This window comes from Schistocerca piceifrons, chromosome X (assembly GCF_021461385.2).
Source record: "Schistocerca piceifrons isolate TAMUIC-IGC-003096 chromosome X, iqSchPice1.1, whole genome shotgun sequence".
NCBI classification, from domain to species: domain Eukaryota; kingdom Metazoa; phylum Arthropoda; class Insecta; order Orthoptera; family Acrididae; genus Schistocerca; species Schistocerca piceifrons.
The window spans coordinates 579,979,877-580,005,894 of NC_060149.1; the positions used below are offsets into that span (position 1 = coordinate 579,979,877).

The window sequence follows — 26,018 nt, forward strand, 5'->3', positions numbered from 1 at the left end:
ATGGCAGAGAGAAGGCAGAAATGCTGAATTTATAGTATCGAAACTGCTGCACCGCAGAAGATTATGATTCGGTTCCTCCATTCAATCATCGCACGAACGCCGAAATCGTAGATATTGGGATTAGTGAATACAAAAATTAAAATCACTCAGTTATAGAAAGGCAACAGGACCGATTGAAATACCTGTGACATTCGATGGAGATTGCGCCGCCAAACAACTTGCTCCCTTTGTAGCAGTAGTTTAGGGTAGATCGCTGGAACAATGACTGGGACGAAGCGATTGACAAAAATCACATGCCATCCCCATTTTCAAGAAGGGTCGTCGAACTTATGTTGGCAGACGTTCATCGGTTGTAAAATTGTGGAATATGTTTGTACTCACGTATTATGACGTTTCTGGAGAGCGAAAATCTCTTCCGTAAAAATCTACATGGATCCCGTAAACAGAGCTCTTCGCAAAGGCATGATATCTAGAGCGCTGAAGACAAAGGAGTATAGACTGATGCCGTGTTGTTCGACTGCCAGAAGGTATTCCATACAATTCATCCCTGTCGTTCAGTAAACATAATACGAGCTTACCGAGCGTCTGCCAGATTTCTGTCTGGATTCAGGACTTTCTACAGGTTGTTGTTGTGGTCTTCAATCCTGAGACTGGTTTGATGCAGCTCCCCATGCTACTCTATCCTGTGCAAGCTTCTTCATCTCCCAGTACTTACTGCAGCCTACATCTTTCTGAATCTGTTTAGTGTATTCATCTCTAGGTCTCCCTCTACGATTTTTACCCTCCACGCTGCACTCCGATGCCTCAGAACATGTCCTACCAACCGGTCCCTTCTTCTTGTCAAGTTGTGCCACAAACTCCTCTTCTCCCCAATTCTGTTCAGTACCTCATCATTAGTTATGTGATCTACCCATCTAATCTTCAGCATCCTTCTGTAGCACCACAATTCGAAAGCTTCTATTCTCTTCTTGTCCAAACTATTTATCGTCCATGTTTCACTTCCATACATGGCTACACTCCATACAAATACTTTCAGAAACGACTTCCTGACACTTAAATCTACACTCGATGTTAACAAATTTCCCTTCTTCGAAAACGCTTTCCTTGCCATTGCCAGTCTACATTTTATATCCTCTCTACTTCGACTATCATCAGTTATTTTTCTCCCCAAATAGAAAAACTCCTTTACTACTTTAAGTGTCTCATTTCCTAATCTAATTCCCTCAGCATCACCCGACTTAATTCGACTACATTCCATTATCCTCGTTTTGCTTTTGTTGATGTTCATCTTATATTCTCCTTTCAAGACACTGTCCATTCCGTTCAACTGCTCTACCATGTCCTTTGCTGTCTCTGACAGAATTACAATGTCATCGGCGAACCTCAAAGTTTTTATTTCTTCTCCATGAATTTTAATACCTACTCCGAACTTTTCTTTTGTTTCTTTTACTGCTTGCTCAATATACAGATTGAATAACATCAGGGAAAGGCTACAACCCTGTCTCACTCCCATCCCAACCACTGCTTCCCTTTCATGCCCCTCGACTCTTATAACTGCCATCTGGTTTCTGTACAAATTGTAAATAGCCTTTCGCTCCCCGTATTTTATCCGTGCCACCTTCAGATTTTGAAAGAGAGTATTCCAGTCAACATTGTCAAAAGCTTTCTCTAAGTCTACAAATGCTAGAAACGTAGGTTTGCCTTTCCTTAATCTTTCTTCTAAGATAAATCCTAGGGTCAGTATTGCCTCACGTGTTCCAACATTTCTACGGAATTCAAACTGATCTTCGCCGAGGTCGGCTTCTACCAGTTTTTCCATTCGTCTGTAAATAATTCGCGTTAGTATTTTGCAGCTGTGACTTATTAAACTGATAGTTCGGTAATTTTCACATCTGTCAACACCTGTTTTCTTTGGGATTGGAATTATTATATTCTTCTTAAAGTCTGAGGGTATTTCGCCTGTCTCATACATCTTGCTCACCAGATGGTAGAGTTTTGTCGGGACTGGCTCTCCCAAGGCCGTCAGTAGTTCTAATGGAATGTTGTCTACTCCTGGGGCCTTGTTTAGACTCAAGACTTTCAGTGCTCTATCAACTCTTCACGCAGTATCGTATCTCCCATTTCATCTTAACCTACATCCTCTTCCATTTCCATAATATTGTCCTCAAGTACATCGCCCTTGTATAGACCCTCTATATACTCCTTCCACCTTTCTGATTTCCCTTCTTTGCGTAGAACTGGGTTTCCATCTAAGCTCTTGATATTTATGCAAGTGGTTCTCTTTTCTCCAAAGGTCTCTTTGATTTTCCTGTAGGCAGTATCTATCTTATCCCTAGTGATATGAGCCTTTACATCCTTACATTTGTCCTCTAGCCATCCCTGCTTAGCCATTTTGCACTTCCTGTCGATCTCATTTTTGGAACGTTTGTATTCCTTTTTGCCTGCTTCATTTACTGCATTTTTATATTTTCTCCTTTCATCAATTAAATTTAATATTTCTTCCGTTACCCAAGGATTTCTATTAGCCCTCGTCTTTTTACCTACTTGATCCTCTGCTGCCTTCACTACTTCATCCCTCAGAGCTACCCATTATTCTTCTACTGTATTTCTTTCCCCCATTCTTGTCAATTGTTCCCTTATGCTCTCCCTGAAACTCTGTACAACCTCTGGTTTAGTCAGTTTATCCAGGTCCCATCCAATTAAATTCCCACCTTTTTGCAGGTTCTTCAGTTTTAATCTACAGTTCATAACCAATAGATTGTGGTCAGAGTCCACATCTGCCCCTGGAAATGTCTGACAATTTAAAACCTGGTTCTTAAATCTCTGTCTTACCAGTATATAATCTATCTCATACCTTCTAGTATCTCCCGGATTCTTCCATGTATACAATATTCTTTTATGATTCTTGAACCAAGTGTGCAAAATTCTACCAGATGTCTTCCTATTTCATTTCTTACCCCCAATCCATATTCACCTATGTTTCCTTCTCTCACTTTCCCTACTCTCGAATTCCAGTCACCCATGACTATTAAATTTTCGTCTCCTTTCACTACCTGAATATTTTCTTTTAAATCATACATTTCATCAATTTCTTCATCATCTGCAGAGCTAGTTGGCATATAAACTTGTACTACTGTAGTAGCCATGGGCTTCGTGTCTATCTTGACCACAATAATGCTTTCACTATGCTGTTTGTAGTAGCTTAACCGCACTCCTATTTTTTTATTCATTATTAAACCTACTCCTGCATTACCCCTATTTGATTTTGTATTTATAACCCCGTATTCACCTGACCAAAAGTCTTGTTCCTCCTGCCACCGAACTTCACTAATTCCCGCTATATCTAACTTTAACCTATCCATTCCCCTTTTTAAATTTTCTAACCTACCTGCCCGATTAAGGGATCTGACATTCTACGCTCCGATCCGTAGAATACCAGTTTTCTTTCTCCTGATAACGACGTCTTCTTGAGTAGTCCCCGCCCGGAGATCCGAATGGGAGACTATTTTACCTCCGGAATATTTTACCCAAGAGGACGCCATCATCATTTAATCATACAGTAAAGCTGCATGCCCTCGGGAAAAATTATGGCTGTAGTTTCCCCTTGCTTTCAGCCGTTCGCAGTAAAGCAAGGCCGTATTGGTTAGTGTTGCAAGGCTAGATCAGTCAATCATCCAGACTGTTGCCCCTGCAACTACTGAAAAGGCTGCTGCCCCTCTTCAGGAACCACACGTTTGTCTGGCCTCTCAACAGATACCCCTCCATTGTGGTTGCACCTACGGTACGGCCATCTGTATCGCTGAGGCACGCAAGCCTCCCCACCAAGGGCAAGGTCCATGGTTCATGGAGGAGAGGTTTCTATGGGATAAAACTCAGTACTTTAACCTTAATTGGAGTATATCCACAGATGCAAAGGTAATCTCGGGAGTACCCCATAGGAGTGTTATAGGACCATTACGGTTTACTATACATATAAGTGATTAGTGTATAACGGCGGAAGCTCCATCACACTTTCTGCAGACGATGCTGTTGTTAATAGGAAGATTACAACGCCAGAAAACTACGGCGAAATGGAGGAAGAACGGTGAAAGGTCCTGGTGTAGGGACTAATAGTTGAACCTGAATGTACGAGGGTTGGAACTTTAATAGTGGCAACTATTTATTTACAGCTCGTGCAAAATAGATAAGTGTTTCAAAGTTTTACTGACCTTCAAAGTAGTCACCAGCATTGTGTATAACTCGTTGCCAGCGATGTGGAAGTCGTAGGATAATCTTAGCAGTGACAGTTGTGTTGACAGTTCGAGCGGCGCGGTCTATTGCCCGACGAATTTGTAGCAGTTCTGCAGGGAATGCCGTGAAGTGTTTCCTTCAGTTTAGAAATAGAGTTGAACTAACGAGGGCTTAAGTCAGGGGAGTGCAGAAGGTGGTACAGTACTTAGCAGCCCCATCAGTTAAACAAATCAGTAACAGCTTGCACTGTACGTGCTTGAGCATTGTCCTGCAAAATGATGGTCAGGTCCTGCAGAAGGTGTCATCACTTCTGTCTCTAAGCTGGTCGGAAGTTGTGTTCCAAAAATGAACAGCAAAGAGACAGAAGTGATGACACTTTCTGCAGGACCTGACCATAATTTTGTAGGACAATGCTCAAGCACGTATAGTGCAAGCTATTACTGGTTTCTTTGACTGATGGTGCTGCTAAGTGCTACACCACCTACTGCACTCCCCTTACTTAAGCCATCGTGAGTTCAACTCGATTTCTAAACCGAAGGAAACGCTTCACGGCATTCGCTTCAGAACTGCTGCTAAGAGTATTCTACGACATCCACACCGCTGGCAACGGGCTATGCACAATTCTGGTGACTACTTTGAAGGTCAGTAAAACTTTGAAACATGTATCTATTTTGTACGAGCTGTAAATAAATATTTGCCACTATTAAAGTTCCAACACCCGTAAATAAATGTATCACATCGCTTAGAAACTCATTACTATTTGATTACGCTTTTGGATAAAAATCACTGACGACAATAACAACCGTAAAGTACCTAGGAGTAACCCTCTGGACTGATCTAAAGTGGAATGACTACATAAAATTAATTACCGAAAAAGCAGATGTCAGGCTGTGATTCATTGGAAGAATCTTAAGAAATGCATATCATCCACGAAAGAAGTGGCTTACAAAAACCTTGTTCTACCGATTCTTGATTATTGCTCATCAATTTGTGACCCTTAACAAGCAAGATTAACAGAAACTCCAACAAAGAACGGCACGCTTCGTTTAGTAAGCGCAAGATGTCCCACAAACTCCAGTGGTAGTCGCTATACGAGAGATGTTTATCACGAAGAGGACTAGTCTTGAAATTCCGATACCGTGCGTTCGAAAAAGAGTCGAGCAACATATTACTTCTCCCACATATTTTACATGAAATGATCTTAACGAGAAATTTGAGGAATTAGAGCTCATCCGGAAGTTTACCGACAGCTGTTCTACCCACAGGAAACGTGGAAATGATATTGATACAAAAAGCATTTTCTACCCCGCAACGTGATTTGCGGATTATAGATACAGGTGAATTAGTGGGGCAATATTCTCCCCTCTCCGATTGCAGTACGTAATTAACTGCTCCTGGGGAGGGATTTGTCTACCCTAAATACCCCACACGTGCTCGCCAAATGCACTCTGTCAACCTAGAAGACGCTTCCTGGGTGTAGTGCACGATGCAGAGGATCCTTCAGTTCTCCACCCTATGGCAAAAGGTCCAGAAAACCGCACCCAGCATCTTCACAGAATGGTCAGACCCTCCACTCCGCTCCATACCACAGGTCGGTTCAGGAATCGATGCTGCAAAATGCAATCTCAGCTTCCACCCTGTGTGAGAAGCTATCTCTCTCCACCAGTTTAGCCGCTGGCGCCTGTAGGAAGAGAGAATGGCCTGTGAACCCAGGCGACATGTTCCGCTCTTGTCTACATGAAACAAGATTGGCAGCTGGTAGAGACTCCTCTGCACCTCAGACAGCATACTGATTACTGGCGTTTCTTTGCAACTTGCTTGCCATTTCGCCGAAGAGTTTTACGATTGCCTAGCTTTCGGAACTGTAAATGACCAGAAAACTGACCTTCTGCGCTTGTCTAGGCCTTTCAACGAGAATGATCCCAACCCCAACAGATGAGGCGTCACATGGGGGATCGGATTTGCTTTTAACAACGGTAAATCTGTTTTTAAGGCGCAATGGGACAGCCGAACCCTCAGTATCAACATTTGGATTCTGCCCAGAGATACGCCAACCCGCCACTGTTGACTGTTCAGGTAAGTGTGAACTGAATAGGTAAGTCGTACCGGAAGGCGCCGCGACATCAGGATCCACAGGCGATGCCAGACATCAGAGGTGCTCATCGCCCGTTGTTGGTGCCCTCAGTGCCACCGCAACGCAGGGCAGCGCCCTGACGTCGTCCATTACGGCCAACGCAGCTTCCAACAATTTATAGGCAGTGAACAATTTCCCCTGCATTCCTACACAACAGGCGGAGTCCTTACCTGTCTTTAAAAACGATCAGCTATTCAACAATAAATGTATTACTAACACAGTCAGTACAATCGCAGTACTGTTGCTGAGCTGTTCCTGTGGCTGGAGCGCTAGTGAAACTGTGATCTTTATTGGATTTCTGACAGATAATATTGTCGATTAAAATGTTTATTTTTATTTTTAAAGAACTCGAAGAATGACGATCAACAACCACCGGCTAAGAGGGAAAACAACGAACCGGTGAGTACATTTTGAATGTGTCAGTTCACGTTTATACATACATTGTTCTTAGAGACCTCCGTCAGTTAATAATTTATCTTGAAACCTTTCTTTTGTATTTAAAGAGCAATGGAAGGTACAACCGACAGCAACCATCTACTAGGGACAGCAACCGACCAGTGTGTACATTCTGGGCCCTGCCAGCTCACATCGATTCATACACTTTATTTAGAAATTTCTTTTGGTTAATAATGTCATGTAAAGCATCCTTCCTTATACTCAAAGAGTTTTATCTGTTTATATATTGTTTTCATTTTCTGTAGAACTCAGTTTTCGCTCATTGCTTTTCTCTGAATAAAATCTGATATGTATTTTAACGAGCTCGTGAAGAATGAAATGCTTGGAACTTGGAACAATGAAGTAATTGCTGTTTTTTGTCGTGTGTTACATTGTCAGATCTTACATTGTAAAATGGTGTTATAAAATTGAAACAAGTTAAAAATTGATGATAGGTTGCCTCATTTGTTTGTGGCAGTAACTGAATATTACGATGGGACTTCAAAAAGTATGTTACACATTATTATATCAGGCGAAGTATCTTTAATCGGATGCTGCAGTATGCTTCAAAGTGACACAGATACGTGACACTGTTTTTCAGCATAGTCACCAAGACTCTGTAAAGAACAGTCGGAACCCTTTACGAATCGTCCAATTCCTCGATCATAGAAATCCGCTCCTTCGTCACGCAGCAACTGGAGAACGCAGTGTGAACGTCCTTATCGCTGGAAAATCTTTTTCCCCAGATGTTCTTTCAGCTTGGGGAAGAGATAGAAATCGTATGGTGTGGGATATGGACCTCCCGATTAGAATCACTCACGTCTGCGTCATCGTGGTCAAATTATTGGTGCCACTTCACTTCGGCCGGACGCGACATTGCATTTGGTTCACATACTGCCACAATTTCACGTTTCCAGTTGCTACGCCATTTCAGTCTCACACTGCGGTGCACCTGTTATCCGTATCGCAGCAGAACTGTGTCTACAGATTATTCGGAACAAGTACTCTCTTCAGGTAATGAGCCATTTTTATTGCGTAATGGTCTTAATGTCGGACGACAGTTGTAACTTACTTTCTGAAGTGCCTGCGTATTAACGATGTAGTTTTCCAATAAAATACTGTGCAATGTGTAAAGGGCGATCAAAAAGTTCCCGTATGAGGGCGTTGCTGCAGCGTATATGCAAGGTAGCGCAAGTTCGATACGGAGAGAAAAGCACCGACATGCAGACAAGGGATTATTGGAACATTCCTATCTTTCCGGCGTGCGTGCCTAAAATGCGGAAACCTAAACTATGGCGACGTTATTGCCAAATCCGTCGAAACAGGACAAATGTGCCGTTTTTCTTTTCTTGATTGCCAAACGACAAACACTGGTAAGACCCACTGGAGAATGAAGAATACGTATGCGGCAGCATGTCTGTCGCAAACTATCGTTGTGGAATGGTGTGCCAAGCTCCGTGCTGGTTGCGATTTGACGCCAGTTGGTCCCCACATCGCAAATTGTCGTAACGTAGGTTACGCCAACTCGAGTGGGAGACACTCAAACAGCCGACCTATAGTCCTCATCTCTCCCCCTGCGATTATCACGCCTTCGCTCCCCTAAAACAGGTCTCGAAGGGTCGACGATTCCTGTCGTACGATGATGTGCACCATGCAATTACGAACTTCTTCAAGCAACAGGTTACGGTGTTTTACCACACGGATATCTTCAACCTGGTGCCTCGGTAGGATGATTGCATCAGTGCTCACGGAGTTTTTGCCTGATTTGCATGCCGATTCTGGACTCTTATGTCCTCAGAACGGAAACTGTTTGATCGCGCCTTATATAATACTACCATTAATCACCAGAAGATTTATTTTGCAGATGGTCTCTAAAGTAGTAGAGATTACTGGCCAGCAAAAGAAGATAATCGTCAACACTGAGCATCCTGAAAAAACAACTGTTAACGAAAGACATGGAATGGATACACAAGGTCCACAGAGGTACACCCCTCCTGTAGTTGTGAGGTATACCCGTCCTGTAGTTGTAAGTGCAGTTCCCAAAAAGGAACAGCAGGCTGCTCCGAGCAACGTGAAACAGATGATTACAGTCGACGAGCAAAACCAATCTACTGAGCTTTTACTCCGCGACATCGTTCGAGTTTTTTTCGAGAAGAAATGGCCTGTGAGTATTACAACTTCAGCGAAGGATATTACAAGATTCTGTTACATTCTTACACCGCTCTCATTTTACACCTCTACTACTTGTTTATTTTCGCTAATTACCTTTCTTTCGACTACTACTGCGATTTCTCAACACATAAGTCTTTCAATTAGAACAGTAAGTGATTTCAAATTGCCAGTATAGCGAATTGCGAGCTGCAAATTCTGTAAACATGTATTAAAACTTCAACCAAATTTCAGTTTCGATCTACCTCCGCTTTGATACACGTGTCTCTTACGTTTCCGAATACCTTTGCACGAGCTAATTTGCTATTTGGTTGCTATACGTGCCTTTGTTGTTTGTGATGGTATCCGATCATAGTTTGCTTACCGTGCATTAGCAGAAGGGAAGCTTTTATTCATATTTTAATAAAATTCGCGAGTATCGTGCAACTCCTGTAGACAGAATATGTCTGAGTGTCCAGAAGAGTAAGACTGGTATGAGAGAGAAGACGTTTGACAGTAGTTTCATGCGCACATATGATAACCGGGCCGGTTTTGCATGCGTGTTGGTTTTTGCTCTTAGAAACTGTCAAGGAAATGGTGAAGAGACTGTTGACACTACCAACAACACCAGTAAATGGCGTTGGTGATTTGACGAAAACCCATATGTCACGATTCTACCCAGTTCTCAACACTGACTGAAAGTTTCTGGAGAGAAATGATCGACAGTCAGTCATTGCAATTGTATGTAGTACTCACTGAACCATGGGGTGCCGAATTGATCACGTTCATATGCCATCAACGTCCTGCCATCTCGTACATTCGTCTTTTGCGAACAGAAATGGATGAAAGAAATCTACAACGTAACAAGAAAAAGATGATGATGCTGGCGATAATCATGAAGAGAAGAGAGAGACAGAGAGAGAGGAGATAACCTTCATGGACTTTGCTGTCAGTATAAGAGAATATAATGTCAGTAGCGATATTTTTTAAGATACATTTCTCTTTTCCTGACATACAACAAGGTGTTTCAAAAAGAATATACGTATTTAGAATGCATATATTTATTAAACTGTAAGACATACAACTACAAAACTTGGGACACACGTTTACGAATCTCTCAAGATTAGAGTACGGACGTTCAATATGTCCTTCACCGACGACGCGAACAGTATCAAATCGATACTAGAATTCCTCCCATGCACGGGTAAGCATGTCCACTGTCACGGATCCGGTTCTTCATCTCTTCTAGGTTCTGTGATAGTGTTGGTGCATAAAGGGTGTTAATGAAACCCCAAAGGAAGAAGTCACAGAGCTTCAAATCTGGTGACCGTGGAGGCCAGCTAAGACTGTCCGATGACCAATCCAACGGCCCGGTAAAGTTTCATTCAGATATTCACGGACTTGGCTACCCCAGTGAGGGGTTTCCCCGTCTTGTTAAAAAATGAAGCTGTCCTCGTTCAACTTCGGGAACTTTCGTAACATAGCGAGACATTCCTAATCGTTAACCGTGTTTCCATCAAAGAAGAATGGACCACAAGCGGATGGCTGGGATATAGCACAAAATACACTGACTTTGGCGAATCCCGGACATGTTCGGTGTGTGCGTGCGTGTTGTATAGGCCCAAATTCGAAAACTGTGTTTCTTTACTTTCCAACTAAGGTGGAAAGTCGCTTTATCGCTGAACACGACGCGTTGTGCGAAAGTGTTATCAATGTCAATAGCATTCTCAAGTTCGTCAGAAAATGCCACACGTTTGTGTTTTCCATCATGACGTAGAACTGGTAACAGTTGCAACTTGTACGGCTCCATAACCAACCGACGACTCAAAACATGCCAAATTGTTATAGTCAATTGTAACTGCCGATTGGAACAACGAACCGATTTTGCAGACCGACGTTGGAAAGCAGTTTGCGTTCGTGCGACATTTTCATCGGAAACACGAGTGCAGCCAGGACTCTTTCCTTTACATACACACCCTGTGTCTACAAACTGTCCATATCAGCTGCGAATGCTCCATCAACTCGGAGGATCAGTTTCGTAGCTCAACCTGAAACGTCTTTGCACTGTAATCACGGAATTACACTTCACAAACTCGAGAACACAAAATGATTCCTGCTGCGGAGTAGCCATTTTGCAACATGTGACAGTAACCAAGTAAACAGAAGAGAACTGACATATAGCGGCAATGAATTTGAACTATACAATGTATTCGTTTCTCCAATACCCGTGCCGTGGCGCAGCGATGGACTGTTTTGACAACGTGATATTTCGTAATACGTACATTCATTTTGATTTCCCTGTACAGTGGAACCTTGCTTAACGAGCACCTCCCATAACACCAGATTCGCATAACGATCAAAACAAAGTATAAAAAATGACTCGCTTAACGAGCAATGTTTCACATAACGATTGGCGACGATTTAGTGTGACGTCACCAAACTTTCGCTCGCGGCGGGGAACGTTCGACAACATGAACACTTTTCGCTGTCGGTACCGCCTTATGAACAATGTCTTTAGTACGTACTGCAGTTCGGATTTAGCGCTCTTTCTGCTACCATTTTAGTGCAGCTTGTGATCGCAAATTTTTTTCTAAACTTGTGTTCACACAGTGTTCTTTTGTGTGCAAATTTTAATAACCTTCGTAGAAATGTCCCAGAAGATTAAACAGCAAGAATATGACCATAAGAGAAAAAAATGACATAAATGACACGTAAAATCACTGTAAAACTCTATCGTGGTGTGAGCGTTGCCGATTTAAGCGCGCACATGCAATTGGTCTACATCAACTACTTGCACTATCCTCAAGAACAAGGACAAGATTAAGGAGATAGATGCTTCAAACGGAGTGACAGGAATATCTAAACTACGGTTTCGCATTGTGGACGATGTCAAAAAGTTTCTCCTTGTATGTATAAAAGAAAAGCAATTACAAGGCGACACTATTAACGAGAACATCATTTGTGAGAAGGCGAGAATGATTTTCGCCAACTTCGTTAAGAAGACAGCAGGATCATCAGCGGCCGAAGAAGTGTTTAAAGGAAGCCGTGGGTGGTTCGAGAAGCTTAAGAGAGGAAGCGGCATCCACAGCGTTGCGTGGCACGGCGAAGCAGCCAGCTCCGACACAAAGGCAGCAGACAACTTCATCAGTAACTCCAAGATGCTCGTAGATTCTGAGGGTTATCTGCCGCAACAGGTTTTTAATTGTGACGACACGGGTCTGTTCTGGAAAAAGCTGCCGAAGCGTACCTTTATAATACCAGAGGAGGATGCATTGCCCGGTCACAAGCCAATGACAGACCGTCTCACACTGCTATTCTGTACCAATGCATGTGGCGATTTGAAAATTAAGCCGCTGCTTGTTTACCATTCAGAAACTCCACGAGCGTTCAAGCAGTGTAAAGTCCAGAAGAGCGGGTTAAATGTGATGTGCAGGCACAACAATAAGGCTTGGGTGACACATGATTTTTTTTTTTGTGATTGGATCAATGAAGTGTTTGGTCCTTCGGTGAAAAAATATTTGCTTGAGATGAATCTGCCACTCCATGTCTTGCTTGTTGTGGATAACGCTCCTACCCATTCTCCAGGCCTACGGGACTACCTCCTTGAAGAATTTCAGTTCATCAAGATCCAATTTTTGCCTTCCAGCACCACTCCGTTGCTCCAGCCTATGGACCAGCAGATTGCTTCTAACTTAAAGAAGCTCTACACTAAACCACTCATCGAGTATTGCTTTGAGTTGACCGAAGCTATCAATCTCACTCTCAGAGAGTTTTGGAAATAGGAAATATCACTGCAACATCGTTGCCTGCGTCAAGATAATCGAAAAGGCGTGGGAAGGGATTATCATGAGAACCCTCACTTTGCTTGGAAGAAGCTTTGGCCGGGGTGCATTGCTGAATGTGACTCTGAGGCATTTGAGTCTGTACCTGTGGACTCTATAGTCAACGAGATTGTGTCTTTGACCAAGAGCATGGGACTAGAAATGGATAACAATTATATCTATGACCTTGTGGAAGCTCACAGCCATGATATGACCACCGAAAAGCTCATGGAGTTGCAGAGTGTATAACAGTATTAAGTTGTGGAGAGGCGTCCTTCAGAAAAGAAGAAGGAGGAGGAGGCGGTAACAGCAAAACATCAATCTCCTGGCACAATAAGAGAAATGCTGAAAGCCTAAGAATCAGTTGCATCGTACATTGAAAATAATCACCCCAATAAAGCAGTGGCTACGCACGCTGCAAATTTATTTGACAACAATGCTGTACCGTATTTCTCCGCCAAGTGTTGAAGTGTCGGTGGAAACAAATGATTATAGATAGCTTCCTACTAAAACAGAATTAGTCATGTATCGTGAATAATAAAGTACATAATACTGTATGAATAATTTTTTTAATAAATGGCATGAATAAGATACAGTTTTTAGTACTTTTTCTGCGTGGAACGCATTATCGTATTTTACATTAATTTATGTGGGATGAAATGGATAGCTTAAGGTGTGCTTCGCACTACGAGTAAGATTCTGGAACGAATTATGCTCACTATCTTAGGTTCCACTTTATTTGCATCACATGCAGGGTCGTTTATACCATTAGGCAAGACTAGGCGGCCGCTTAGGGCGGCAGAATTCTAAGAGCGGCGAAGGGCGGAAAAAATTAATTTCAAATCAAACACCGAAAAGATTGAGCAAATGAAGAGAAAAAATGAAAAATTAAACTACCGAATTCTTTTCAAAAGCATATGAAACAGTTACGTAGTAAGTCTTTATTTACCGTGACGAAAGCAAACACCATTGCTTCTACCTACCTCGAAACTAAAGCAGGCGCTACTGATTCCGAAACTGAAACAAATTTAGGACCACTGCGTCCATGGAAGCGAAAGAGCCAGTGTCTATAGACAAACACAGCATCCATTCCTCACTGGGATTCGAACCCGGACCCATCTCATACGAATGATCAGAAGCCAGTCACTTCGACCACAGCGCCACCAGGGTGGCTGATAAAAGTTGTGAAACTCATTGGTCCGTATTTTATCAATGGCACGTTGAATGGACGCAAATATCGAAAGTTTTTTGAACAGGAACTACAGATACTACTTCAGGACGTTGCCCTGGATGTTCGACAACGTATGTGGTTTCAGCACGATGGCTGGTCATCGCATTGTGCAATTGAAGCACGCGAGGTATTAGACCGTGTTTATACTAGCCTGTGGATCGGCAGAGGTTGCCCTATTAATTGGCCCGCTAGGTCGCCGGATTTGACGTCGCCGGATTTCCTTCTATGAGGATGTTTAAAAGATAAGGTGTACCAGCAAGTGCCAACAAGCCGTGAAGACATGGTCGACAACATCAGAAACGCCTGTATTGGCATTCCCGCAGATATGCTTCTGTCTTGTGTACGGTCGTTTGAAATCGGATCACTAAGTGTATTGATGTTGATGGTACTACGTTTGAACACTTACTCTAATTGGAAAGTACAGTAGCGTTTGCCTCGAGCCACGGGCACAGTGGCGCGTCGAGTAGTCCCGTCCCCTGTTCGATATGATGTCGGAGGAATACAACGTCGCAAATGGATTTTCCAATTAGAAGTCATACTGACCTGTCCTACCCTCGCAGCATGGAGGTCGGGTCTCACGTGCCTTTGGATACTTAAGGGTCATCGAGTAGCATATTGTAATTTACGACTGTGTGCCCACTTCTACTCCTCCGATTACAGCACCATCTGTGGCGAAATGAAGAAAATGCTTCGAACAAAACGTTTGTAGATTTTTCAGTAGAATCGCAATCTGCATTAAAATACGGGGGGGGGGGGGGGGGGGGGGGGGAGGGGTCCCATTGAAGATTTCAAAGTTGCACCCCACCCACGCACGGGGTGGAATGACGGGTCGAGTGTCGTATCGTTGGATATTGGATATCCCCTTCCGAGACAAACAAATTGGACTTGTAACATTTTTTTGATGCGATGTGTAGTTTTTCGAGATATTTCAATGTCTTCAATTAGAATGAACACCCTGTATAATCACTGACAGTTACGCTGACTTTTCGTGCAGGTATAACATTCAAATAACAGTTTGAATCAGTACACCATACTAATAGGAGGAAATAATGTAATGGTATTGTTCACTTCCAGGCTTCGGTATATCGCCCAGATAGCAATGTTCAGCTGAAACGTGTGGAACCACAAACTGATAGAGGAAGAAGAAGGCCTTTTTATAGTATTGGAAGAAATTATAGTCGCAGCAGAGGTTCCTACATACCAGTTAAGATCACTGGTAATCAAATAAAATCTAAAGGAAAGCCAAATGTGGAGCAAACCATTCCTGACGATGAACTTCAAATTCGCGAAATCACTAAGAAACTATTGGAGGACATAAAAGAATTGGATCTCAATGATACATCGAAGTGCCACACCCAAGAGGGGCCAGTCAGAACTCACCAAGAGCAGTCAGTAAGTACGTCACTTTAGGCACTAGAATGTAGAAATATCATTCAAACTCCGTACCTGCTATAATACCATAAATCATTTCTTGTCTGTTTTTCTGTTTTCCCGATAATACTACGTGGGTGAGAAACGAAGGATGCTAGCAACCGGCAGCCAAGCTAAATATTTCGACTGGCCGCATAATCTCCTAATGCCAGACGAATGTGTTAGCTGTATATGAAGCTTTTAACATAGATCTACACTCCTGGAAATTGAAATAAGAACACCGTGAATTCATTGTCCCAGGAAGGGGAAACTTTATTGACACATTCCTGGGGTCAGATACATCACATGATCACACTGACAGAACCACAGGCACATAGACACAGGCAACAGAGCATGCACAATGTCGGCACTAGTACAGTGTATATCCACCTTTCGCAGCAATGCACGCTGCTATTCTCCCATGGATACGATCGTAGAGATGCTGGATGTAGTCCTGTGGAACGGCTTGCCATGCCATTTCCACCTGGCGCCTCAGTTGGACCAGCGTTCGTGCTGGACGTGCAGACCGCGTGAGACGACGCTTCATCCAGTCCCAAACATGCTCAATGGGGGACAGATCCGGAGATCTTGCTGGCCAGGGTAGTTGACTTACACCTTCTAGAGCACGTTGGGTGGCACGGGATACGTGCGGACGTGCATTGTCCTGTTGGAACAGCAAGTTCCCTTGCCGGTCTAGGAATGGTAGAACGTTGGGTTCGATGACGGTTTGGATGTACCGTGCACTATTCAGTGTCCCCTCGACGACCACCAGTGGTGTACGGTCAGTGTAGGAGATCGCTCCCCACACCATGATGCCGGGTGTTGGCCCTGTGTGCCTCGGTCGTATGCAGTCCTGATTGTGGCGCTCACCTGCACGGCGCAAAACACGCATACGACCATCATTGGCACCAAGGCAGAAGCGACTCTCATCGCTGAAGACGACACGTCTCCATTCGTCTCTCCATTCATGCCTGTCGCGACACTACTGGAGGCGGGCTGCACGATGTTGGGGCGTGAGCGGAAGACGGCCTAACGGTGTGCGGGACCGTAGCCCAGCTTCATGGAGATGGTTGCGAATGGTCCTCGCCGATACCCCAGAAGCAACAGTGTCCCTAATTTGCTGGGAAGTGGCGGTGCGGTCCCCTACGGCACTGCGTAGAATCCTACGGTCTTGGCGTGCATCCGTGCGTCACTGCGGTCCGGTCCCAGGTCGACGGGCACGTGCACCTTCCGCCGACCACTGGCGACAACATCGATGTACTGTGGAGACCTCACGCCCCACGTGTTGAGCAATTCGGCGGTACGTCCACCCGGCCTCCCGCATGCCCACTATACGCCCTCGCTCAAAGTCCGTCAACTGCACATACGGTTCACGTCCACGCTGTCGCGGCATGCTACCAGTGTTAAAGACTGCGATGGAGGTCCGTATGCCACGGCAAACTGGCTGACACTGACGGCGGCGGTGCACAAATGCTGCGCAGCTAGCGCCATTCGACGGCCAACACCGCGGTTCCTGGTGTGTCTGCTGTGCCATGCGTGTGATCATTGCTTGTACAGCCCTCTCGCAGTGTCCGGAGCAAGTATGGTGGGTCTGACACACCGGTGTCAATGTGTTCTTTTTTCCATTTCCAGGAGTGTATATTCTACTGAATAGTATACATCAGAACGTCGGTTATATTGTTGTGGCTTTTTCTTTCATAGGTTGGCAACGTTGACAAGCAAAAGACCTCAGACGATAAGACGGTGAGTGAGGAGCAGACACTAATTACACCCAGCGTTACTGATAGCGTAGACTTGGAAAATGAATTCAAGTTACGTCAGATTTGTGTTGATGAGAAAGAATTGAGCGAAAAGCAAGCGGAAGCCACAGGGAAAATTAGTTCACATCGTTATAGCAAGATAAAATACATTCGAAGGCATTCTAAAAGTATGGATAAAAGGCAGTTTATGGTGGTTTCAACAACGTACCGTGCACAGAGTGAGGCATGTCTGCCGTCATCAACAGCTAATCAGGAGCACCACGTGAGTATCCGTGCTTTGGAAATGGCAGTTTAGAGCCACTGGGTCATTACCGTAAGAACTCCCTTCCTTATTAATCTGAGGTTTTCACGCTCTGGTGGACAACCAGAAATAACCCCATCTAAATACATTACGTACGAATAACATAACAAAATGATAGCCACTGACAAAACCCGCATGAGTATTGATTCTTATGCACCGTACACTGAAATAAGTAGAAATCACATTCTCGGACTGTAATATCTGACACTATAACGACTGTAGTTGATCTGCTGACAGATTGGCCTGTTGTTCGAACGTCGTACCGTGTTGGAAAACGTTCAAGAAATTTCAGAACTGAGTCGACGGCTACAGTTCCCTTACTTACAGGATATCAGTGATGTCGTACTGTGAATCTTCGAGAACTGCCTGATCCTTCAGCAAAATTGTTCAACGCGTAGGATCTAGTGTTCATGATGTACGAGGGTTAACTGAAAAGTAATGCCGCCACTTTTTTAACTCTTCAACTAACTCTATGTGTCACTAACTTGTTCATCGTTGGCAGAAATGTATCCAATTGGCTGGTGATTATGTGGAAAAGTGAATATTGGTAATTAAATATCACATTCTAAGGATTATTTCTGCGTTTGGTATGCGGCAGGTACTGGGTTGTTCTGTAGCCTCTTCTCTACAGCTCCAGTTGGCGGGAAGCCTTAGCATTGAACGGTTGTGTTGTTACAGTATAAAGTATGGAACCCTGCGCAGACGGTCGGTCAATGCAATTTAAGCAACGTGCAGTCATTGAATTCTTGACAGCAGAAGGTGTCACCACAAATGAGATTCATCAGAGAATGAAAGCAGTTTACGGTGATTGTGTTGATGTGACTACTGTGGGTCGTTGGGCGAGTAAGTTTAAAGATGTTGAGGCGGGAACATCTGACCTGCGTGACAAACATAGAGTTGGACGTCCTGTGACAGCAAACACCGAGTTTCACAAGCAGATGGTGCTATCCATGTTGATTTCCTTGATTGTGGAACAACAATAAATTCAGAGCATTACATCACAACGCAGCGAACTCTGAAACGACGGCTAACAAGGATCCGAAAGCAAAAGGGAAATGTTTTCCTGTAGAACTTCTGAGACTGAATCTCACCACCGTACGGCACAGTCCAGATTTAGCACCCTCTGACTTCCATCTGTTTCCGGTAATGAAAGACGATCTGCGGGGACATCATTATGCTTCTGATGAAGACGTTGAGAGAATTGTGAGACTGTGGTTGCGTAGACAGAGTGTCAAATTCTTCCGTGACGGCTTCAGAAAACTTGTTCATCGTTGGCAGAAATGTATCCAATTGGCTGGTGATTATGTGGAAAAGTGAATATTCGTAATTAAGGATCATATTCTAAGGATTATTTCTGCGTTTGATTTATTAACATACTCCCATCCAAACCCAATTAACGAAAGTGGAGGCATTACTTTTCATTCAAACCTCGTACATTCTACAAACTATGTAATATGTGAGTAAACCATCATACACAGAGAAAAATTTCATGAGGTTGTTCCTTTTACAGCAGTGCTTTGTAACAGTCCAACGTTATATAAGTGATTCATCCTGTCAGAACTGTGTCAGTCTATAGAGTAGTTAATATTGTATTATTGTATTCTGAAAATAATGAGCACACGTGTCACTGAGATCTTTCCAATGTAATACGCAGAGGATATAAAATTCAACATTCTAAGCCCATTTCTAGAGAATCCTTTGAAAAGTAATCCACTTGCTCCAAAAGCCTAAAGTCAGTATCACAGTCCATGTAAGCGAAGCCATTCAGATACAGTAAGCTAATGCAAGCAGCAGAATTCTAGAATAAATAAAAGATAGCAATATCTGTAAGACAAATCTGAAGGAGGGAAGAACACGGCTTAACGTTCCACCGGCGTAATATAAACGAGAGTGAGCGTATCACATGTCATCAAAACAATCACGAACGTGCCGAAGTGGTTGAGAAACTGGCCTCGTATTAGGGACCAAGCAGTTCAAATCTCCGTCGGGCCATCTGGATTAAGGCTTTCTATATACCTTTAAATCACTTTTCAGGATGTGGCGATGATTTCTTTTTAAAAAACTGCAGCGTTTTGCTAGTTCCATTCTTCTCCATATGAGCCAAAACATACACTCCTGGAAATGGAAAAAAGAACACATTGACACCGGTGTGTCAGACCCACCATACTTGCTCCGGACACTGCGAGAGGGCTGTACAAGCAATGATCACACGCACGGCACAGCGGACACACCAGGAACCGCGGTGTTGGCCGTCGAATGGCGCTAGCTGCGCAGCATTTGTGCACCGCCGCCGTCAGTGTCAGCCAGTTTGCCGTGGCATACGGAGCTCCATCGCAGTCTTTAACACTGGTAGCATGCCGCGACAGCGTGGACGTGAACCGTATGTGCAGTTGACGGACTTTGAGCGAGGGCGTATAGTGGGCATGCGGGAGGCCGGGTGGACGTACCGCCGAATTGCTCAACACGTGGGGCGTGAGGTCTCCACAGTACATCGATGTTGTCCCCAGTGGTCGGCGGAAGGTGCACGTGCCCGTCGACCTGGGACCGGACCGCAGCGACGCACGGATGCACGCCAAGACCGTAGGATCCTACGCAGTGCCGTAGGGGACCGCACCGCCATTTCCCAGCAAATTAGGGACACTGTTGCTCCTGGGGTATCGGCGAGGACCATTCGCAACCGTCTCCATGAAGCTGGGCTACGGTCCTGCACACCGTTAGGCCGTCTTCCGCTCACGCCCCAACATCGTGCAGCCCGCCTCCAGTGGTGTCGCGACAGGCGTGAATGGAGGGACGAATGGAGACGTGTCGTCTTCAGCGCCGTGCTGGTGAGCGCCACAATCAGGACTGCATACAGGGCACACAGGGCACACAGGGCACACAGGGCCAACACCCGGCATCATGGTGTGGGGAGCGATCTCCTACACTGGCCGTACACCACTGGTGATCGTCGAGGGGACACTGAATAGTGCACGGTACATCCAAACCGTCATCGAACCCATCGTTCTACCATTCCTAGACCGGCAAGGGAACTTGCTGTTCCAACAGGACAATGCACGTCCGCATGTATCCCGTGCCACCCAACGTGCTCTAGAAGGTGTAAGTCAACTACCCTGGCTAGCAAGATCTCCGGATCTGTCCCCCATTGAGCATGTTTGGGACTGGATGAAGCGTCGTCTCACGCGGTCTGCACGTCCAGCACGAACGCTGGTCCAACTGAGGTGCCAGGTGGAAATGGCATGGCAAGCCGTTCCACAGGACTACATCCAGCATCTCTACGATCGTCTCCATGGGAGAATAGCAGCCTGCATTGCTGCGAAAGGTGGATATACACTGTACTAGTGCCGACATTGTGCATGCTCTGTTGCCTGTGTCTATGTGCCTGTGGTTCTGTCAGTGTGATCATGTGATGTATCTGACCCCAGGAATGTGTCAATAAAGTTTCCCCTTCCTGGGACAATGAATTCACGGTGTTCTTATTTCAATTTCCAGGAGTGTAGTATGTAATGCGTTTAGTGTCACCATATTAACAAACTGTAATGTCTGGCCCCTTGACGTTTACTATGAATCATCGTATAATTATGTAAACATAGTGGCGCCGCAAGTCATTCACTATATGGTGCGAACCCGATTTATCAGTAAAACTCTATATGATTAAAGTTGTGTTTTAGACACGCAGTCGAGCTGAATCCGTTGCCTTTTGCTGGCAATGCTTACACCAACTGAGTTATTCAGGCACACTTCAGGCTGGAGTCTCAACTTTCCAGTCTCCCACTAATCCCTCCACAATACCCAAAAACAAAAAGCTGAGTTTAGTTTGGAATGTAGGAGACTGAGGTTATGAGCCGAGTGATGGAGCATGTCTCAAAAGATCAATCGGTAATTTTATTACACGTGAAATATATGGGTCTGAGTTTGAGTCCCGGTCCGGCACTAAGAATTAAACACTCAGAAAGTAGCATTACAAAATATAATAAACTGCGTAGTGAAATGCTTACTCTTAGAAGAGTCCATATTCCGCATTTAAGCAGTCCTTAGTCAATCCTTTTTTTCATCCAGTGCAAGACAAGAAAGGTATACAAAGGAGAACCTCCGCGGGGTTTGGACTGTGAGACAGTACTGGCAACCTAACACTTTAAGTCTAGCCGTGAAGCGTGAAGCGAGTGCATCAATTGATGCTGATCCGTGAAAAGCAAGTATCTAGCTTCAGTTTCTGGTCTGGCATTGTTGTGGTATATCAGGTAGTTTCGTGATGGTGAAGAAACCTATGCAGATCGAATAATTCATTCTTCCTTTATTTAACAGTTTGTTAAAGTACGAATTGTAACGTTTTAGGAAATAGGCTCTCTGATATCACAGATGGTTGTACTTATTGAAGAACATTAATAATGAAGAACTGTTTTGAGCTTGTCACAATGGAATAGTGAAAGACAGGTGGCTGCAGAATGCTAACAGTTGACGAAAACACAGCTGATACCGTAGAAGCCAGTGGTCATGAATCACATGTGTTGGCAAGTTAAGATAATACCCATGATTACTATAGAGCCTGAGGTGACAAAAGTCATCAGATATCTCCTAACACTGTGACGGACCTCCTTTTGTCCTGCGTAGTCCAGAATCTCGACGTGGCATGGACTCAACAAGTCATCTGGAGAAATACTGAGCCATGCTGCCTCTATAGCCGTTCACAATTGCGAAAGTGTTGCCGGTACAGGATTTTGCGCATGACCTCTCGATTATGTCCCATAAATGTTCGGTGGAATTCATGTGGGTTACCAAATCATTCGCTCGAATTGTCCAGAACGTTCTTCAAACCAATCACAAACAATTGTGGCCTGGTGACATGACGCATTGACATATATAAAAATTCCTTCATTTTTTGGAAACATGAAGGCCATGAACGGCTGCAAAACTTCTCCGAGTAGCTACGCATAACCATTTCTAGCCAATGAGCGATACAGTTGGACCAGAGGACCCATGCCTTTCCATGTAAACATAGCCCACAGCATTGTGGAGCCACCACCAGCTTGCACAGTGCCTTCTTGACAACTGGGGTCCATGACTTCGTGGGGTCAGCACCATACTCGAACCCTACCATCAGCTCTTTCCAACTCAAATCGGGACTCAGCTGACCAGGTCACGGTTTTCCAGTTGGTTACTGTCCAACCGATGTGGTCACAAGCCAAGCAGAGGCGCTGCACGTGATGTCGTGCTGTAAGGCACGCGCTTTGGTCGTCTGCTGCCACTTACCATTAACGCCAAATTTCGACGTGCTGTTCTACCGGATACGTTTTTCTTACATCCCACATTGATTTCACGTAATGTTGGTTGTCTCTTAGCAATTACCACTCTACGGAATCGGCGCTGCTCTCGGTCATTAAGTGAAGGCCATCGGCCACTGCGTTGTCGGTGGTGAGAGGTAATACCTCAAATTTGATATTCTCGGCACACTCTTGACACTGTGGATTTAGGAATATTGAATTATCCAGCGATATCCGAAATGAAATGTTCCATGCGTCTAGCTCCCACTACTATTCCGCGTTCAAAGTCTGTTAGTTCCCGTTGTGCGGCCATAATCACATCGGAAATTTTTTCAAATAAATCACCTGGTTACAAATGACAAATCAGCCGGTGCACTGCCCTTTCATACCTTGTGTACGGGATTCTGGCGCCATCTACCGGTATCCCATGACTTTTTCATCTCAGTATACACGGTTTATACTAGTTACGTCAAGTGAATTCATCAGTAATAATCATTCACCTGGTGTCCTGCTGCTACCAGTATCGAAGGCTCTTGTGATGATTCGTGCTCTTGACCAATTCCATTCATTTACAGGAGCAAATTTGCCATCAGATGCATGCACGTATTAATCCAGTGTACATTGCATCCATAGTGCAGGTTGATGATGATTGTTTTGTTGTTTGAGTCATGTTAACATGCGAAGTATTGGGACTTTGATACTTACAGAAGAACAAATTGTGCGTTATGGTTTCGCATACTATTTGTCCTAAGTTTTTGTACATTTGTCAAACAACAACTGAACCCTTCAAAACGACGACGTACCTCGTTTGTAGGCTTCCCATAAATAAAGTGAATAAATGATTGGGATACGTGTAAATATCAAAAGTGTCCACATCTCAGAGCTCTGCATCTTGCCCCTCGTGTTCCACGACTCACTTTGTTCCCAGCTCAGCTTGACATGGACAGCAGTTCCCTCACTCGTCTTCAAGCGAATGTGCAACCAGCGAGTGCGAAGAACAATCACATGACACTTCCACAGGGCTAGGAAAATATGGAGACTTGCTTCGTCACATCACAGCCACACATATGAGCATGGCATGCGTTGCAAGCCATTTGCAACTGAGATTGCTTTTAGCTGTGGAGTTTCTGTGTTTTCTATGGAAAAGGTATATTCCGAATCTCTGATATTCACCAAATATTAACGCAGTGACTGACTATAATTATGTACGATGTACAACCAATATTGCAGCGATTATCGAATACTGTGTGATAATTAAGCTCATTGATGTAATTGTACAAGTATACAAACTGCATAAGCTCTGTCTGCAAATAAAATTACGCTGACTGCACGACACACACTTTGGGCAGAATAAATGAAAAAGATCGACACTGAGGAAGTGACAACTGATTATTATTATGAAATCTAGAAGTGATTAATTATTTATAATACATGGTGGTCCATTGATGGCGACCGGGCCAAATATCTCACGAAATAAGCAACAAACGAAAAAACTACATAGAACGAAACTCGTCTAGCTTGCAGGGGGAAACCAGATGGCGTTATGGTTGGCCCGCTATATGGCGCTGCCATAGGTCAAACGGATATCAACTGCGTTTTTTTAAATATGAACCCCCATTTTTATTACATATTCGTGTACTACGTAAAGAAATATGAATGTTTTAGTTGGACCACTTTTTTCGCTTTGTGATAGATGGCGCTGTAATAGTCACAAACGTATAAGTATGTGGTATCACGTAACATTCCGCCAGTGCGGACGGTATTTGCTTCGTGATACATTACTCGTGTTAAAATGGACCGTTTACCAATTGCGGAAAAGGTCGATATCGTGTTGATGTATGGCTATTGTGATCAAAATGCCTAACGGACGTGAGCTATGTATGCTGCTAGGTATCCTGGACGACATCATCCAAGTGTCCGGACCGTTCGTCGGATAGTTACGTTATTTAAGGAAACAGGAAGTGTTCGGCCACATGTGAAACGTCAACCACGACCTGCAACAAATAATGATGCCCAGGTAGGTGTTTTAGCTGCTGTCGTGGCTACTCCGCACATCAGTAGCAGACAAATTGCGCGAGAATCGGAAATCTCAAAAACGTCGGTGTTGAGAATGCTACATTAACATCTCTTGCATCCGTTCCATATTTATATGCACCGGGAATTACATGGCGACGACTTTGAACGTCGTGTACAGTTCTGCCACTGGGCACAAGAGAAATTACGCGACGATGACAGATTTTTTGCACGCGTTCTGTTTAGCAACGAAGCGTCATTCACCAACAGCGGAAACGCAAACCGGCATAATATGCACTAATGGGCAACGGAAAATCCGCGATGGCTGCGACAGGTGGAACATCAGCGACCTTGGCGGGTTTATGTATGGTGCGGCATTATGGGAGGAAGGATAATTGGCCCCCATTTTATCGATGGCAATCTAAATGGTACAGTGTATGCTGTTTTCCTACGTAATGGATCACCGATGTAACTACAAGATGTTTCACTGCATGACAGAATGGCGATCTACTTCCAACATGATGGGTGTCCGGCACATAGCTCGCGTGCGGTTGAAGCGGTATTGAATAGCATATTTCATGACAGGTGGATTGGTCGTCGAAGCACCATACCATGGCCCGCATGTTCACCGGATCTGACGTCCCCGGATTTCTTTTTGTGGGGAAAGTTGAAGGATATTTGCTATCGTGATCCGACGACAACTCCTGACAACATGCGTCAGCGCATTGTCAATGCATGTGCGAACATTACGGAAGGTGAACTACTCGCTGTTGAGAGGAATGTCGTTACACGTATTGCCAAATTCATTAAGGTTGACGGACATCATTTTGAGCATTTATTGCATTAATGTGATATTTACAGGTAATTACGCTGTAACAGCATGCGTTCGCAGAAATGATAATTTCACAAAGGTACATGTATCACGTTGGGACAACCGAAATAAAATGTTCAAACGTACCTGCGTTCTGTATTTTAATTTTAAAAACCTACCTGTTACGAACTGTTCGTCTAAAATTGTGAGCCATATGTTTGTGACTATTACAGCGCCATCTGTCACAAAGCGAAAAAGTGGTCCAACTAAAACATTCATATTTCTTTACGTACTACACGAATATGTAATAAAAATGGGGGTCCTATTTTTTTAAAAACGCAGTTGATATCCGTTTGACCTATGGCAGTGCCATATAGCGGGCCAACCATAGCGCCATCTGGTTACCCCCTTCAAGCTGGACAAGTTTCGATCTTTGTAGTTTTTTCGTTTGACGCTTATTTCGTGA

General features: G+C 44.1%; 1 protein-coding gene across 1 annotated transcript in view; it reads left to right on the forward strand.

The window, feature by feature from the left end:
- Nucleotides 1-26,018, forward strand: part of LOC124722533 — a 193,520-nt gene that overhangs the window by 75,071 nt on the left and 92,431 nt on the right. Inside the window, exon 5 of the mRNA XM_047247681.1 lies at nt 17,111-17,431. Coding sequence (XP_047103637.1) covers nt 17,111-17,431 — 321 coding nt within the window. The remainder of the gene's footprint in view (nt 1-17,110; nt 17,432-26,018) is intronic.